At 43.2% G+C, this 14,844-nt stretch overlaps 1 protein-coding gene across 3 annotated transcripts in view; it reads left to right on the top strand.

Annotated features, from left to right (window-relative positions):
• Positions 1-10,279, top strand: part of RAI2 (retinoic acid induced 2) — a 71,001-nt gene extending 60,722 nt beyond the window's left edge. For all 3 annotated transcript variants that reach the window (XM_006113366.2, XM_025179884.2, XM_014568630.3), the window contains exon 2: positions 7,554-10,279. In XM_006113366.2, coding sequence (XP_006113428.1) covers positions 7,660-9,321 — 1,662 coding nt within the window. In that variant the 5' untranslated portion in view covers positions 7,554-7,659 and the 3' untranslated portion in view covers positions 9,322-10,279. The remainder of the gene's footprint in view (positions 1-7,553) is intronic.
• Positions 10,280-14,844: the final 4,565 nt, after the last annotated feature.

Here is a 14,844-nt window from a genome sequence, read left to right as displayed (position 1 = left end):
TAAAGGGACCCGACCCCCACCCCGGACAGACAGTTCTCAGGGGTGCCCCGCTTGCAAAGCAGTCCTGGCTTGGAGTGCCCTGAGTACCCACACTCGGCACATCACAGCACTCGGCCATCAGCCCGGATGCACTTGCCGCAGGCTGCCATCCGGGGGGGGGGGTGTAAATCTAGGGGCTTTAGGAGAGCTTCTACCCCGAGAAGCCCACAGAGCCACCCCAGTCCTCCCCATCGGGGGCTCGTACCCCATTCCTCCCTCACCTCCTTCCACTTACCCCTCCCTAGCCCCCCTTCCTGATGTACAAAATAAAGGACACGTGTTCAAAAATAGAAACTCTCTTTATTGAACAAAACTCGGGGAAACTGGGAAAAGGAGGTGGGAGGGGGAAGAGAGAGGCTGGGAGAGGGGAGGGCAACTACAATGATCAGGGGTTGGGAACAGGTCCCATATGAAGAGAGGCTAAAGAGACTGGGACTTCTCAGCTTAGAAAAGAAGAGACTGAAGAGGGATATGATAGAGGTCTATAAAAGCATGAGTGGTGTGGAGAGGGTGCATAAAGAAAAGTTCTTCATTAGTTCCCATAATAGAAGGACTAGAGGACACCAAATGAAATGAATGGGTAGCAGGCTTCAAACTAATAACAGAAAGTTCTTCTTCACAAAGCAAATAATCAACCTGTGGAACTCCTTGCTGCAGGAGGCTGTGAAGGCTAGAACTAGAACAGAGTTTAAAGAGAAGTTAGATAAAGTCATGGAGGTTGGGTCCATGGAGTGCTGTTAGCCAGTGGGTAGAAATGGTGTCCCTGGCCTCTGTTTGTGGAAGGCTGGAGATGGATGGCACGAGACAAATGGCTTGGTCATTGTTTCGGTCCATCTCCTCCAGGGTCTCTAGTGTTGGCCTCTGTCGACAGACAGGCTACTGGGCTAGATGGACCTTTGGTCTGACCCAGTACGGACATTCTAAGCTCAGGGCTCAGGGTCGGGGGTCTCAGTGGACCACCTTGATTTTCATGCAAACCTGCTCCCGGGTGGCCAGGCTGGCAGCTATCCTTCCCTAGATGGCCACTTTCCTGTGCCTAGTGCGGAGGTCGTGGATGAGGTCCACGATCTCCGCACTAGACCAGGCGGACGCCCGCCTCTTGCGGTCCTGGGCAAGCTCCCGGGAGCCGCCAGCCTGGTCCCGGGAAGAGGCGGAGGGGTGGGTGGCAGCAGGTGGCTGCCTCGAGCCGTGCCAGGTGCAAGGTCTGCTGGCTGGGTGCTGGCTGGCTTGCACCTGGCACGGGCACCGTAGCCAGCCCGTGCCCCTTTAAGTGGTCCGGGGCCGGGAGGAGGGCAGACGAGTTTCCCTGGTGGTGCCCACAGTGGCCATCAGGGAAAGCTGGGGAGAGCTAGCCTCCCACTAGTTCGAATTAAGTGGCTACACAGCCCTTAATTCGAACTAGCTAATTCGAACTAGGCATTAGTCCTCATGGAATGAGGTTTACCTAGTTCGAATTAAGCGCTCCGCTAGTTCGAATTAAGTTCGAACTAGCGGAGCGCTAGTGTATCACCTATCAAAATTAATTTGAACTAACGGCTGTTAGTTCGAATTAACTTTGTAGTGTAGACATACCCTTGGAGAGTACAAATAATTCATGTCTGGTAAGGGGTAGTCTTGATAAATGAATGATGTTGGGGTGTTTGTGTAGTGTCCATGTGGCAGGTCCTGCTGATGTCTTGGTTTCTCTCAGAAGTCTTTTTTCAACCTAATCTAATTTTATGCAGACAGAAAAATGACTATTAGCACTACGTTTTGGATCCCTTAGTAAGGAGTACAGTGTAAATCAGAGACGGACCTTTACAAAATTCTCCTTGGATTCCAGGGTCTCTTCAACTCTCCCCTCCACCGATCGGTAATGTGTGTCTATATCTTAGCATTAAGTTGCTGTCCTATCTTGATATTATGTCATTATACCTGATCAGAAGGTTTATGAGAAGATTTAATCCTGTGTGTCTTCTGGAGTTGTTACCTGCATTGCCCCCAATAAAGCCTTGATTTCTGTAAGTGAATATGCTGATATTGCAGTCTTCTAATTGGATTGGCTGGTAGGTGAGAAGTGAAAAAATATTATAAACAGCACAGAGGACAATTCTGATTTTTAATCTATCACATCTTAAACCCAAACAATGCTTGGCAGAGTGCAATGTGGAGCTTGCATGTTTTATGATGATGTGAAATATGAAAATACATTTTTACATCTTTCCGTGATCACGTGTGTAAGAACAAATGGTCATAGAAATGAGCAAGATATCGTTCCACATGTGTGTAAAGGAGAAGAACAGCATAGGTTTATAGCTTTACAGTTAATGTGCATAGGAGAAAAATGTTGGCAGAGCACACTGTGGTAATGTAAAATGTAAGATTCTGCCTTTTAACCTTTATACAGGCAGTCCCCGGGTTACGTACAAGATAGGGACTGTAGGTTTGTTCTTAAGTTGAATCTGTATGTAAGTTGGAACTGGCATCCAGATTCAGCCGCTGCTGAAACTGATCAGTTTCAACAATGGCTGAATCTGGACACCAGTTCCGACTTACATACAGATTCAACTTAAGAACCCCAAGCATCCCCAAGTCAGCTGCTCTGAAACTGATCAGCAGCTGATTCCAGGAAGCCCGGGGCAGAGCAACTCTGCCTCTGGCTTCCTGTAGTCAGCGCTGGTCAGTTTCAGCAGCAGCTGACCTGGGGATGCCTGCGGGAGAGCAGCTCGGGTGCTGCTGGGTTGGTCCAGTAGCGCAGCCGCTCCTCGGCGCTACTGGACCAACCCAGCAGTACCCCAGCTGCTCTGCCCCAGGCGTCCTGATTCAGCCGCTGTTGAAACTGATCAGCAGTGGCTGAATCAGGACTCCTGGGGCAGAGTAGCTGGGGTGCTGCCGGGTTGGTTCAGTAGCGCCGAGGAGCGGTGCTGTGGGACCAACCGGCAGCGCCCCACCTGCTCTACCACAGGCCCCGGGCTTTGCTCCACGTCTCCCTGGTCTGCTGGGGGGGGCACTAGCTGCGTCCCCCCCCAGCAGACCAGAGAGACGCTGAGCAAAGCGGCGGAGGACTCGGGGCCGGACCCGCGGCGCTTCCAGATCAGCGCTGCGGGTCCAGCCCGGGTCCTCCGCCGCTTTGCTCCCCGTCTCCCTGGTCTTCTGGCTCCCCCAGCAGACCAGGGAGACGGGGAGCAGCTTTTCTCGCCCTGGAGGAGGCGGGCGGCGGGACCAGGCGTCCCGCCGCTCCAGTCCTCCGGGGCGAGAAAATCCCCGTTCGTAACTGCGGATCCGACATAAGTCGGATCCGCGTAACTCGGGGACTGCCTGTAAATCTGTGTGTATGCAGTTCTGATTTGGGGGGCTGCTGCCATATCCCCTGTTATGGAAAACCTGGTGTTTTAACCTTTTAATAGACATATTTGAGAGCTCTCTCTCTTCCTCTCCCTGTCTCTCTCCTGTCTTGAATTCAAAATATACCAAGCTCTCAAGACTTTCTGTTATCTTCAGGGGGCCTTTGAACATACTTCTAATGCAGGACTTTAAAAACATTACCAGATAGTGGTTGATGCAAATGATGACAAAGACAGCTAACAAGGTCCAAAACAAAACCCTGCAGGGAAGGCCAACCCTGCTTCCAGGATTCCTGCCAAAGAACTTGCTGTAGACACAGGAGCTCTGTTGACTCTCCTAGCTGCTGTCACAGGGGTGAGGTAGAACTGGAGGGGATCCACTGTTCTACTCCTCCTTGTCCTCTTGGCTGTTGCTGGATGTGGTGAAAGTTAGTCTGTTATGTCCTAGGTTGTGGTTCTTTTTTGATGAGGGAGTTGCCTCTTCCTTGCTTCCTTACCCCATGCATGAATAGCTGTAGTACATGCCCCTGCTTAGAGCTTTGTCAAGCAAGTGCAGCAGCATGGCCCACCCAAAGCATTCCAAAATCACGAGATTGTAAAAACAGTAAATGTGGGGTACTTTTTCTTGGCCTTCTAGTGTTTGGAGCCAGGGGCAGTGTGGGGAGTCACAGTTTCAAGCTTTTCTCCACAACCTGGAGGGCTAGAAACTACTGTTTTCCTTTTACAAAAGAAAGCTGAAAATGTTCCCGTAATCCCCCAACTGCAGGCACAGAGAGAGTTGATGTAAAATTGTGAGATGGTGATGCTGTGAAATGAAAACAATTCTGACTGGTTTTGTGGCTACCTTCTGTCCTTCTCCTTTGTCCACTAGCAAGAGAGAAAGAGATCCAAGAACGAAAAAAACCCCAACCCCTACTTTATCTTTTAACATAGCTTAAAAATGCACAGAGCCTGCTACTATCCCTTGCAGTTTCTACTCTTACAGTTTTGCATCTCTATTGCTGACAAGCAGAACCCTCAAGCAATGCCAGAAATATTTTCAACAAAATATATATCCTTGAGACACACAGGACTCAGCATAGAAAACAGTATTTGACTGTGTTTAAAGATACCTGTCGTCTTTTCTCCAAGGTGTTAGATTATGATACATGAGGTCTTCTTTCCCTGCCCACTATGACCCTGGCCTCCAGCCCTGTAACATTTTAAGGCCAGCATTGTGGGGTTTTATTATGTTTTATACTGTCATCTCCTTCAGTTATCCCTGTTTCCTGGAGTCTGTATTTCATGCTAAGTCATCACATCTGTAATGGAGTGTAATTTTCACCCTGCCTTCCTTATTTTTCAATGTCAGCTGGACTTGGCAGAGGAATAGAGGGTCGACTTCTGAAATCACAGAAATCTCAGTTTTAAAATAAATAAAAAAATCAAAGAAATCTGACCTAATTTGTCAAGGATACAAAATGCATTACTGTGTGCCAAAATTTAGAGAAGCAACCAGATGAGAGAAAAATACAGTAAATAAAGAATCTGAAAGTGACAATTATTAACAGAATAGAGGTTTAAAAAAGGATGCTTTTCCTGGATTTTTGCTAATTTAGTAAAATCAAGAAAATTTTGGTTTTGAAATCTTTAACTTGCCAAGTGCTGTTACTGACATTATCTTTATTTTTAGAAATGTTTGTTGTTTACTCTCCAAAAACATGCTGACCAATTTGGTTTTTTTTGGTCAGTTCTGATGCATTCATTACTGTTGGAATTAGTTGGGGTTTTTGTTGTTGTTGTTTAGGAAGCAAAAATGTCAATCAATGATTGTTCTACTTGATTGGTTTTATCTAGAGCTGGGCTAATAATAATAATAAACAGCCCTGAATATGTGGATATTTGTTTCAAAACATTTAATAAAGTGTGCATATTCAGAATTTATTCTCTCGGTTCTAAAAACTAGGTGAATAACAGCGGAAATTAACAGAATTTGTTTCTAAAATAAAAGTTTGATAGATAAATTATTGGACTATTATTTAGCCAGCCTTAAACTACTGGCCCTTCACATATTTGTAGTGTGCTACTCACAGTGATACTTTGTAACCCACACACTGAGGATATGTCTACACTGCAGCCTTTTGTCGGCAGAGACAATGCAAATGAAGCGCTCATTAGCATTTGTCGTGCTGTCATTTGCATATATCTGCCAGTGCTTTTTGCTGAAGAGGTTTTTGCGCAAAAACAAGCAGTGTAGACAGGGACTTTTTGAACAAAAAAACCCTTTTGCGCAAGATCCTGTATAGCTCCTTTTTCGAGGCATAAGGGATCTTGCACAGATATATTCTCTGGCTGGAATGCTGGATGGGTGGATGGGGCAAGGCAAACAACCTTGTAATGGAACATTGCATGACTTTCAATGAGTATGCTCTCTGATAGATCAGCAACTTAATAACAAAACGGTATTAACTAAGAAAATTTTAAATGAGAATTTACTGTCATCAAAATGTACGTATAGGCAAAATAAGAAAAATGCTGCTTGAGAATTTACTGGAGTTTAAGTCTATTTACTTTGTATATTTTGACATGTGATGTTGACAGTTTTGTATTTTTAATTTTTTTAACTTCTTTAATCTTACTGTCTGCTATCATTAAATAATTGGTAAGCACTCCCTTATTTCTTGATCTAAATAGAGAGAGACACTTTGGAAAAGGCTTGGAATAAACAATATTATCAACAAAATTATAAAAAATAAAAAACAAATTCTGACAAGCCAAATTTTATTGTATTCCCTTTTCGCTTGTGGGTTTATGGCCACAGTCCTTCAAACACTTATACATGTAATTTACAGTCAGGAGTAGGCTCATTGAGTCAGTGAAATTACTCACGTGAGTTAGGTTACACATTTGCCTAAACATTTGTGGATCGAGCCCTAAGATGTCAAATTGGGAAGTAACATTTAGCTTCACTTTATTGCAATAAGAAACAGAACTGGAATAAACAAGGGAGAAAACTGAATTGTTAAGCTTAACAAATGCATGAACATTAATTCAGATATGACGTTAGGCAGTAAAATTCAGGTCAACATAAGTAGAAATGTAAATTTGGAGTGTTCTTCTACCTCCTTGTGGTAACTGAGTTAAATATATACACGTTTCCATAGCAATTATCAGAACGGAATGCTTTAGGAGCATCTCCTTTTTGTTTTCTTCTGTATTACTGTATCAGGAGATCCTTTAGGAAAAGTTTTTGCATATGGTAGCTCCCGTGGTGGGAGAGAGAATCTTTGTAAAAAATATGTTAAAATTTCTCTGGGCTCAGAGGGAAAAGATCATCTCACTTCTTATTAACATTTGCTTAGTTAAGCTAAGGGATTAGCTTGTCAAAATAAATTTAAAGTTGCTTTGATTTTTATTCTTTTCAGCTTATTAATAAGTTGTCTGGTTCATATTACTGTCATCTAGCTCTAGAGCAGGAGGTGAGTGCTGGGTGTAGGTTTCTTTTCTTTTTTCTACTTTTTTTTTTAAGTGGGAAGAAAAGCATGGTTATTGAATAAACAAAATCACCAAACTACGCAGTCTTGTGCGTGTATGTGTTGCTGAGCAACTGATTGCTCTTTGTTGGGCTGTTCACTGCAGTTTTTGAACATGCCATGTAGTATCTGCGTGGATCATCTGATTTATTTTAGGATCTTCAAAGACAAGAATGATTAATGTAGGTTGAGTGAGGACCCTTTATCCATGGAGACTTCCACCTCACAATGGAACATTTCTTAGCAGTTTATTTTTAGGAAAGTTTGTTCTTATGCTTTTTATTGAGTTTAAACAGTGCAGTGTCTCTTGACAGTGCCATACCCTGTCATTTCATGAAGCTTTGTTTAAAAATGTAAGATGTACTGCCTCAGTTCTTTTTTTATGCTATGTCCTGGAACTTTTTTCTTTGACTGCACTCAGTTCTTTAGGCCTTTAAATTATCTATGTTTATGGCTAAATATAAGTTTCCCAGAACTCTTCATATAACACTCACAGATGTATGTACTGTGTGTATATCCAGTATGTATGTATAGAGAGTGTACCATATAATGGAGCAGTTACCTTGACGTGTGGAAACATTTTACAGCTTTTCTGTGATCGTTTTTTTTAAAGGCAGTTACAAATATTATTTTAAGAATGAGATTTATGCAGTGCTTAAAGTATGTTTCTGTTTTGCAGGCCAAGCAATGCCGGTGCAGATGCTTTTGGCAGCTCTGATGCAACACGGATCTTGGTGACCACAATGTAAATGTGAATTTCCGCAGAGTCTCACAAGTCCTATAAAATGGAGGAGCTGTACAAGGACACTCAAAATCTGCCCCTGGACGTTACCAACTCTCCTTCCACCATCACTAACAATAAGCTAGAAAATGGTGTCGCTCAGCTGATAACAGCTGAAGCCTGGAATATCAACTCCACAGACTTGATGAAGAAAGCACTTTCACCACTTGTGACTGTCCCAGCCCCTTCGATCCTCGCCCCGCCAGCGGAATCCCAAAGCGGGGTAGCTCTGAAAGTAGCAGCCACAGTGCTTCAGCCAATTTGTTTAGGGGACAGCCCAGTGGTTCTTCCAATACACCTGCAAGTGGCAGGGAGTGCCACTCCTCAGATTGCACCGAATAACACCACGCCGTATGTTATGACCACTCAAGGGCCAGTTCCACTGCCTGTCCTCTTAGAGCAACATGTGTTTCAGCATCTAAATTCTCCACTGGTGTTACCGCAAGGTGCTCCCTGCTCTACAAATCACCTTCACAACAATCTTTTCCAGGGTTCGTCTGCCCCGGTTGGACAGCCCCAGTTACTGGATCAGAAACCATCCAACGCGACCCAGGATACCATTTTGCCCCCAGTGTTTCAGACTCCAGGATTTGCTGCAGTTCTTCAAGATTTGTTTCCTCCACAAGGTACCTTAGGGTCATCACCCTGTCAGCCACCCCCAGATTACTCCTCTATTCCACCCCAGGCCTTCAGTTCCCCTCTATCGCCACTAGTGCCCCCAGCCACCCTCCTAGTGCCATATCCTGTGATTGTTCCCTTGCCAGTCCCAGTGCCCATCCCTATCCCCATCCCCATTCCCGTGCCTCATGGCACTGAATCCAAGGTCAACCCTGACTACCCCAAGCCACCGTCATTTACCCTGTATTCCTGCAAAGGCACCCAAACACCAGTGGAGAAAGAAGAATCCAAACCCTTTGATTTCATCCACTCAAGGGAATTTTCCCAGCTGAATCGTCACACCGTCATCAAGATGAGCAATGAGAACGAGGCCCTGGACCTCTCTATGAAAACGGTGCCTTTACTAAAGGCAAGTGAGGTCAGTTCCCAGCTCTCCCCGGAAGATGGTGCTTTAGACTTGTCGATTGCTTCCTGTAGGAAGTCAGGAAGCCATGCTGAGGCAGCTAGTACCATTTGTTCTGGATCCATGATGGACAGTGCTGCTCATTCCATGATGGATAAACTCTCCAGTGCAGCTTCCCCCTTTGCCCCTCCCAAACTTCACGAAGCCTCAGCCAAGGTCGACAGCAGAGTGACCGGCAGCAACTCGGCCGAGCTCCTGAGACAGCAGCAAAAGTGGCTGGTGGATCAGACTAGCAGAGCAGCCTGTGAGCCCAAGGCCGGGAATAATATTGAGATTGTGAGCACTTCACAAACTGCCAAAGTAATAGTCTCTGTCAAAGATGCTGTGCCCACTATTTTTTGTGGCAAGATTAAAGGCCTCTCGGGAGTATCCACCAAAAACTTCTCCTTCAAAAGGGACATGCCCCAGGACTCTGTACTGCAGTGTTATGATGTGAAGAGCCAGCCAGAGCCTAGGGATAATGCAGAAGCTCTTAGGAAACCAATCAAAAACAGGAGTGTAAAGTTAAAGAAAATGAACTCCCAGGAGATACACATTCTTCCAATAAAAAAGCAACGGCTTGCGGCCTTCTTTCCAAGAAAGTAAATTATGGGTTTTTAGAATTTTAAGATATAATAATTATTATGAAAAATAAAAAATGCACTTGGTTTAAAATGCATTTTGAACTATCTTTGTAAGTTATTTTGGGGAAAGTGGGAGAGGATTGGCTGTAGATTTCCTGTAAAATTGGGGGGGAGGGGCATTCTTTTGTTTGTTTTTCATGATTGATTTTTGTCTTTTCATGAAAAAGTAAATAAAAAGCAATCTATTTTTCAAGCAGATTGCACATTTTTGCAGCTTTAATGGAATAATGGATGAGTCAGAGGGGTAAGAGCTATTTTCACTGCCATGAAGTGCTTTGATGATGTAATTCTTAATAGTGAATACAATGGAAAATTCAAAATAAATGTTTGTATGTGGTAATTGGTTGTGGTTATTTTCTCACTTATCAATTGTTTTCATTATCCAGGAAGATTTGGCAGAAGTCTGTAAACTGTAAAGCACTACAAGTTTGTCTTTGTTATAGCCCTGAAATGTTAAAGTGACCAGGCTAAGAAAAATTATATTGCCCAATTGCACCATCAGAGAGCACCTCTGAATAACCAGGAATTATGTATTTTAACTATCTTCAATTAAAATGACAGAACACAATTACTGTTGCACATAGTGGCATGAGTCCAATGCACAGAAAATACTGATGATGAGAAATAAATATAGATCAGTTTGTAAACACTGATGAGTTTAATAAAAGCTAAAAGGAGAATTGATTGTCAGTGGATGAGGAAAAGTCACATAATTTTTCACAGCCTGAATATAGATACATGAAAAAGTTGTTTGTTGTAAGTTTTACCATGTCTTGCTGGCTGAAATCAGTGCACATGAAAGAGTAGAACAATGTAACTTTGACATTACAGTGTAAATGGCCAGCCATGTCAGTGGAGAAATGTGAATGTAAACTTAAAATAAAAACCTGGTAGGTGATAGTTGCACTTGTATGTGAAAATGAGCTGGAGATGTATTACTGCATGTTTGCTTCTAAATTTATACCTCTTGCAATTAAAACATAGCTATCAGGGTGAACACGAGCACAGGGAAGTGATGTGATGGGACGCCACATTTTTATTGCTAAGCCCTCCCTTACATGTTTCAATTTTATTTGTTTAGCTGTTGATGGTTCGTGCTGCCATTAATTCCTGCGCACCAAAGCAAAGACTCTCAAAAGTTAGACAGTATTATAAGGCACTGGCTTTCCTACACACACTTGCCCCCCAAAAAAGGATACTGAGCACCCAAAAGGATGCTGCCTTTATTTAACTTTAGGAAAATCTTTGCCCAACCATGTTATGATTTACAATAACATAGATGTTGCATTTTCATTAGTAAGGTAAGGAATCCTTTGGGCCTCTAATATCTTTTCCTTTTTCCTTGGGTAGAGTATTGCTGCTGTTGGTGCTTTATCTTCAATTCCATCTTAATTTCTGTGGACATCAAAGTCTTCAACATTCAGGACGTGTTAGTACAATAGGTATGTTTGTTTTGTAGTAAGTGTCTTCTTTTTTTAAAATGAGTCTTTTTCCTAACGTTGGCAAAAGAAACATGTTCAAAATAGATTGAAGAGTTAGCCATTCAGGTAATGTTTATTGACTCTCTTTTATTGCCTATCTGAAAATGTTTTCTTCCCCTTGAATATAGTTTTTAATGCACAAGAGGTGGATCTTGTGACTTTTGCAATATACAAAAGTAGGAGTTATGTGGTGTGGTATGAATGCTTCAGTTGGACATTTTCAAATCGCCAAGATCTTCTGAAAATGTAGCTCATTCCAACAGGAGATTTTAAGAGGAAAGTCACAAAAGCAGCTGCTGAAACATTTATTCTCAATGCAAAAAACAAAGTAAGAGATGAAAAAAATGTATCAGGTTAGTGTAGACCAAGTGACCCCTGTTAAAATACTATACTTGATTTCAAATGGCAAGTGAGTTCCTAACCATCAAGTTTTGCCTGTTGGCTCCAGTAATTTCTCTTAGGCTGCAAATCAGAACTGCTAACACAATGGCTGTCTGAAGAGGACTATGCTAACATGAATTAGGTATTTTTTTTAGTTTGCATCTGCAGAAGCCATACAGGGGAGTTACAGCACAGCACATTAATCAAGATGTAGTCTAACTAAAATCAGTTTTAAAAAATCGAGTCAAACCACCATCAGCCCAGTGGACACAATTTAACTGGCTTATAGTGGTGTGGTTGTACACACAGGAAGTTTAGCCACCAAATTCAAATAAATCAGTTTAAGCCAGTTTTAAATTGCTGTGTGTGTGGCCATACAGAGTTTTAACCAAATCAGTTTAAAGACCAATTTTAGTTAAGCCGATAGAATTGTTGATGTAGAGAAGGCTGGAATAGCATATGTCGTCTTCCAGGAATGATTTAAAAATCTAAACAGCTGAAATGTCACAACCATATCTGATATTCAAGAAATTTTTCAGAACCCCTTTTAAATATTGTTTCTTATCTACTTCCCCAAGGGCAAAATGGCCTTTTTTCCAGTCACATGATTGTTATTTTAAATTACTAGTTGCCCTGAGTTAATCACTGATGCACCTGCTGTTATATTTGCCTGCAAACTATCAGGAGCAACACAACTGGCTCAATTGTAAATGGGCACTGGTGCAGTTCCTGTGTTGAAGCTGCATTGCCCTCAGTGTTCCTTTTTAAGGTGGTGGTGTTTGGAAGAGAGTGGGTCTCTCCAGTAAGGGCTTGTGAAGATCACTTTATCATTCCACCGTTTGTCTGTTTTTAATCTGTGGAGACAATGTTCAACACAAAAGGTGATATGCTCCTTTCATATTTACATTCTTTTGAGCAAACTATACTATGTTCCAGGGTCTTTTTTCTGCTCCTCCTAGCAGAAGTGTTCCAGAGCACTAATAAAAGTGGTACAGATTGTTAGCAGGGGGGAGAGGCAGCCACAAACCAAGGCACTTAATTACTCACCCCCCACCGCTCCTCTCTAGTAGCAATTACCGTGTTGGTATATTGGTCCATTAATTATTCAGGAGGATACATTTTATGTTGGACTGAAACTTTTGCCTGGGAACCAGGAAGCAGAGCTACATTGATAATATATGGAGGTGCCATTGCTGGTAGCTGCTAATGGAAACATTAGTGCCTTTGTGAAGTTGAAATAAAAGGCATTCTAGCAGAATGACAGGAAAAGGAGTTTTTCTAAGCTTCATCCTGCATGCTATTGCAGTGCTGAACATGAACGATGCAAAAGTACGAGAGTAAGCTCTGCCCGCCTGTCCTCTCTCCCCCTACCTTGGAGCCTGCGTACATCTTGGGGCATCTTTCCTTCCACACTTTTCATCTTTGCCATTTAATTCCCCTCTCCACTTTTTCAAATAGATGCCCTCACTTTTGAGTAGAGGCCTTATTTGGGGGCTTATCTGCACAGGAAAGTCAGTGTTTATTTGAAACTCAGGGTGTGTATTTGAAACTCACTAGCTATGCCGTATTAAATAGCCACGTGGCAATTCTTAAACTGCACTCTGCGCCTTTGTGCGTGATAGCTTATGACATATTGAAGGTGTAGGCACCAAAGACACACTTAGTGCAGAGTAAGCATGGCCCTACAGAGCTTTAGTATGGAGTGGCGAGGGCTCTCTGGCTATAACAACCTATTCCCCCAGACAAATCCTGAGAGCTAAATCTTATATTAGGGCCTGAAAATAGTTGAGATTGGACTCTGTTCGTAGCTTCAACAGCTAGGGCTCTGGCTAGGGACCTCACTTTGGCTCACTGAATCTTAGCTTGAAGCAGACCTTTGAATCTCTTTGAGGAATATAGCTGTCTCGGATAGGATATCTTCAAGGTAGCTCCTACCCAGACTTTTAGGTGCCCAGGAGATCAAGATTAGTGCTAAATTCAGGCGCTAGTGCAATGTGTTTATGCCTCCTTTTTGCTGGATAGCAAATGTGCTACTGAATGAGCGTCAGGCTCCTGGTGGTGGTCATGTTCATGCTCTGGTGGAGGGAGGTGGCCTAATCAGAAGTTAGCATTCAGATGGATGATGATGGCAAGGTCTTCATTGGAGAAGAAAGACTGTTTTTCTGGGTAAAGACAGTAGGAAGCATCACTTGCCAGTGTAGAATCCAAGCAGACCATGGAGATACTAGAGTAGTATACTGCTGGCTTTGGAAACTATGTGCAGAATGGTACAAAGCTATTTGTCTGAATTAGGTATCACCTGGTCTGGGTGCAAACATATTAGCTTCAATCCAGCATCTAAAAAGGGGTGTGGTGCACTTCTGTGAACAAGGTATGTAGGGATCAAATGGGCTTCCAGGGAGCCAACTTAGTGACAGCCAACTACAAACAAAACAATAGTTAAGTAACACAGGAAACCAATGGTAGGGGTAAGTTTAGGCCTGAGTCCATGTGTGCATGCTGTTACGAGCAGAATGGAATGCAACCTTTTCAGTCAAGGTTGAAGAGAGCATTCTAGTAAACTCTTCCAGTGTCTCCCTTCTCAGTCACAGGAATCTACAGCTGTCCTCACAAAACAGCATGAACCAGATGGTTTGTGTTATTTCATCACAATACATTTGGCATAAAGTTCTAGAACTGACTCATAGGGTTGGGTTTTTTCCACCCAGGAGGAGACCTGCTGGCTATTGTTTGAAGTGAAGGATAAGAGCTATATTCCAGCTGTGGCCTCTTTACCGCCATACTGCGTGAGGTGTGGGGTGGAAAAAAAGCTGTTGACTTGTCTCTTCCCATTCCATTTGCAGCTATATGAGTGCCACCTACTGTCAGACCGAGATGAGGGCTAGGCCTGCCTGCTGTGGAATTCCTTATCAGCAGAGCTCAGATGGGACTAGGCCCAGCAGTGCTTCCCAGAATATGGCCAGCATCTCCCAACCTTGGTCTGTAGCACAGCTGTAGATGGGGGGTACAGGGAACTGCTTAAATGACTCAATAGGCTAAGTCCCAGCAGAAGGATGGTGCTGAATCAGCACTTCCACTAAGCATCCAAAGATTCTGTTGTGCCTTCCCTCTGGGAAAAGGTACTTCAAAGAGTTCCAGTCTATATGCAGATAAAGACAGCTGGGGCAGATGTGATAATAAATAAGGGGTATGCTACTTGCAGTTCATTTGTCCTTATGCCATGATTGATGCTGATATTTGGAAAGTGAGCCCAAGGAAGAGCAAGATGGGAGGAGATCTGCACCATCCTTTGTGGGTGATGAATCTGAGGAACTGTCCCGGATTGAAGTGTCATTAGAGGAGGTTTTGGAACAAATAGAAAAACTTAATGTTAACAAATCTCCGGGACCGGATGGCATTCATCCAAGGGTTCTCACAGAACTCAAATGGGAAATTGCTAAACTATTATCTGTGGTTTGTAACCTATCCTTTAAATCAGCTTCCGTACCTAATGACTGGAAGGTAGCCAACATGACACCAATATTTAAAAAGGGCTCTAGAGGTGATCCTGGCAATTACAGACCGGTAAGTCTAACTTCAGTACCGGGCAAATTAGTCAAAACAATAGTAAAGAATAAAATTGT

This window comes from Pelodiscus sinensis, chromosome 1, assembly GCF_049634645.1.
Source record: "Pelodiscus sinensis isolate JC-2024 chromosome 1, ASM4963464v1, whole genome shotgun sequence".
NCBI classification, from domain to species: Eukaryota; Metazoa; Chordata; order Testudines; family Trionychidae; genus Pelodiscus; species Pelodiscus sinensis.
This window is presented reverse-complemented; position numbering and strand designations above follow the sequence as displayed.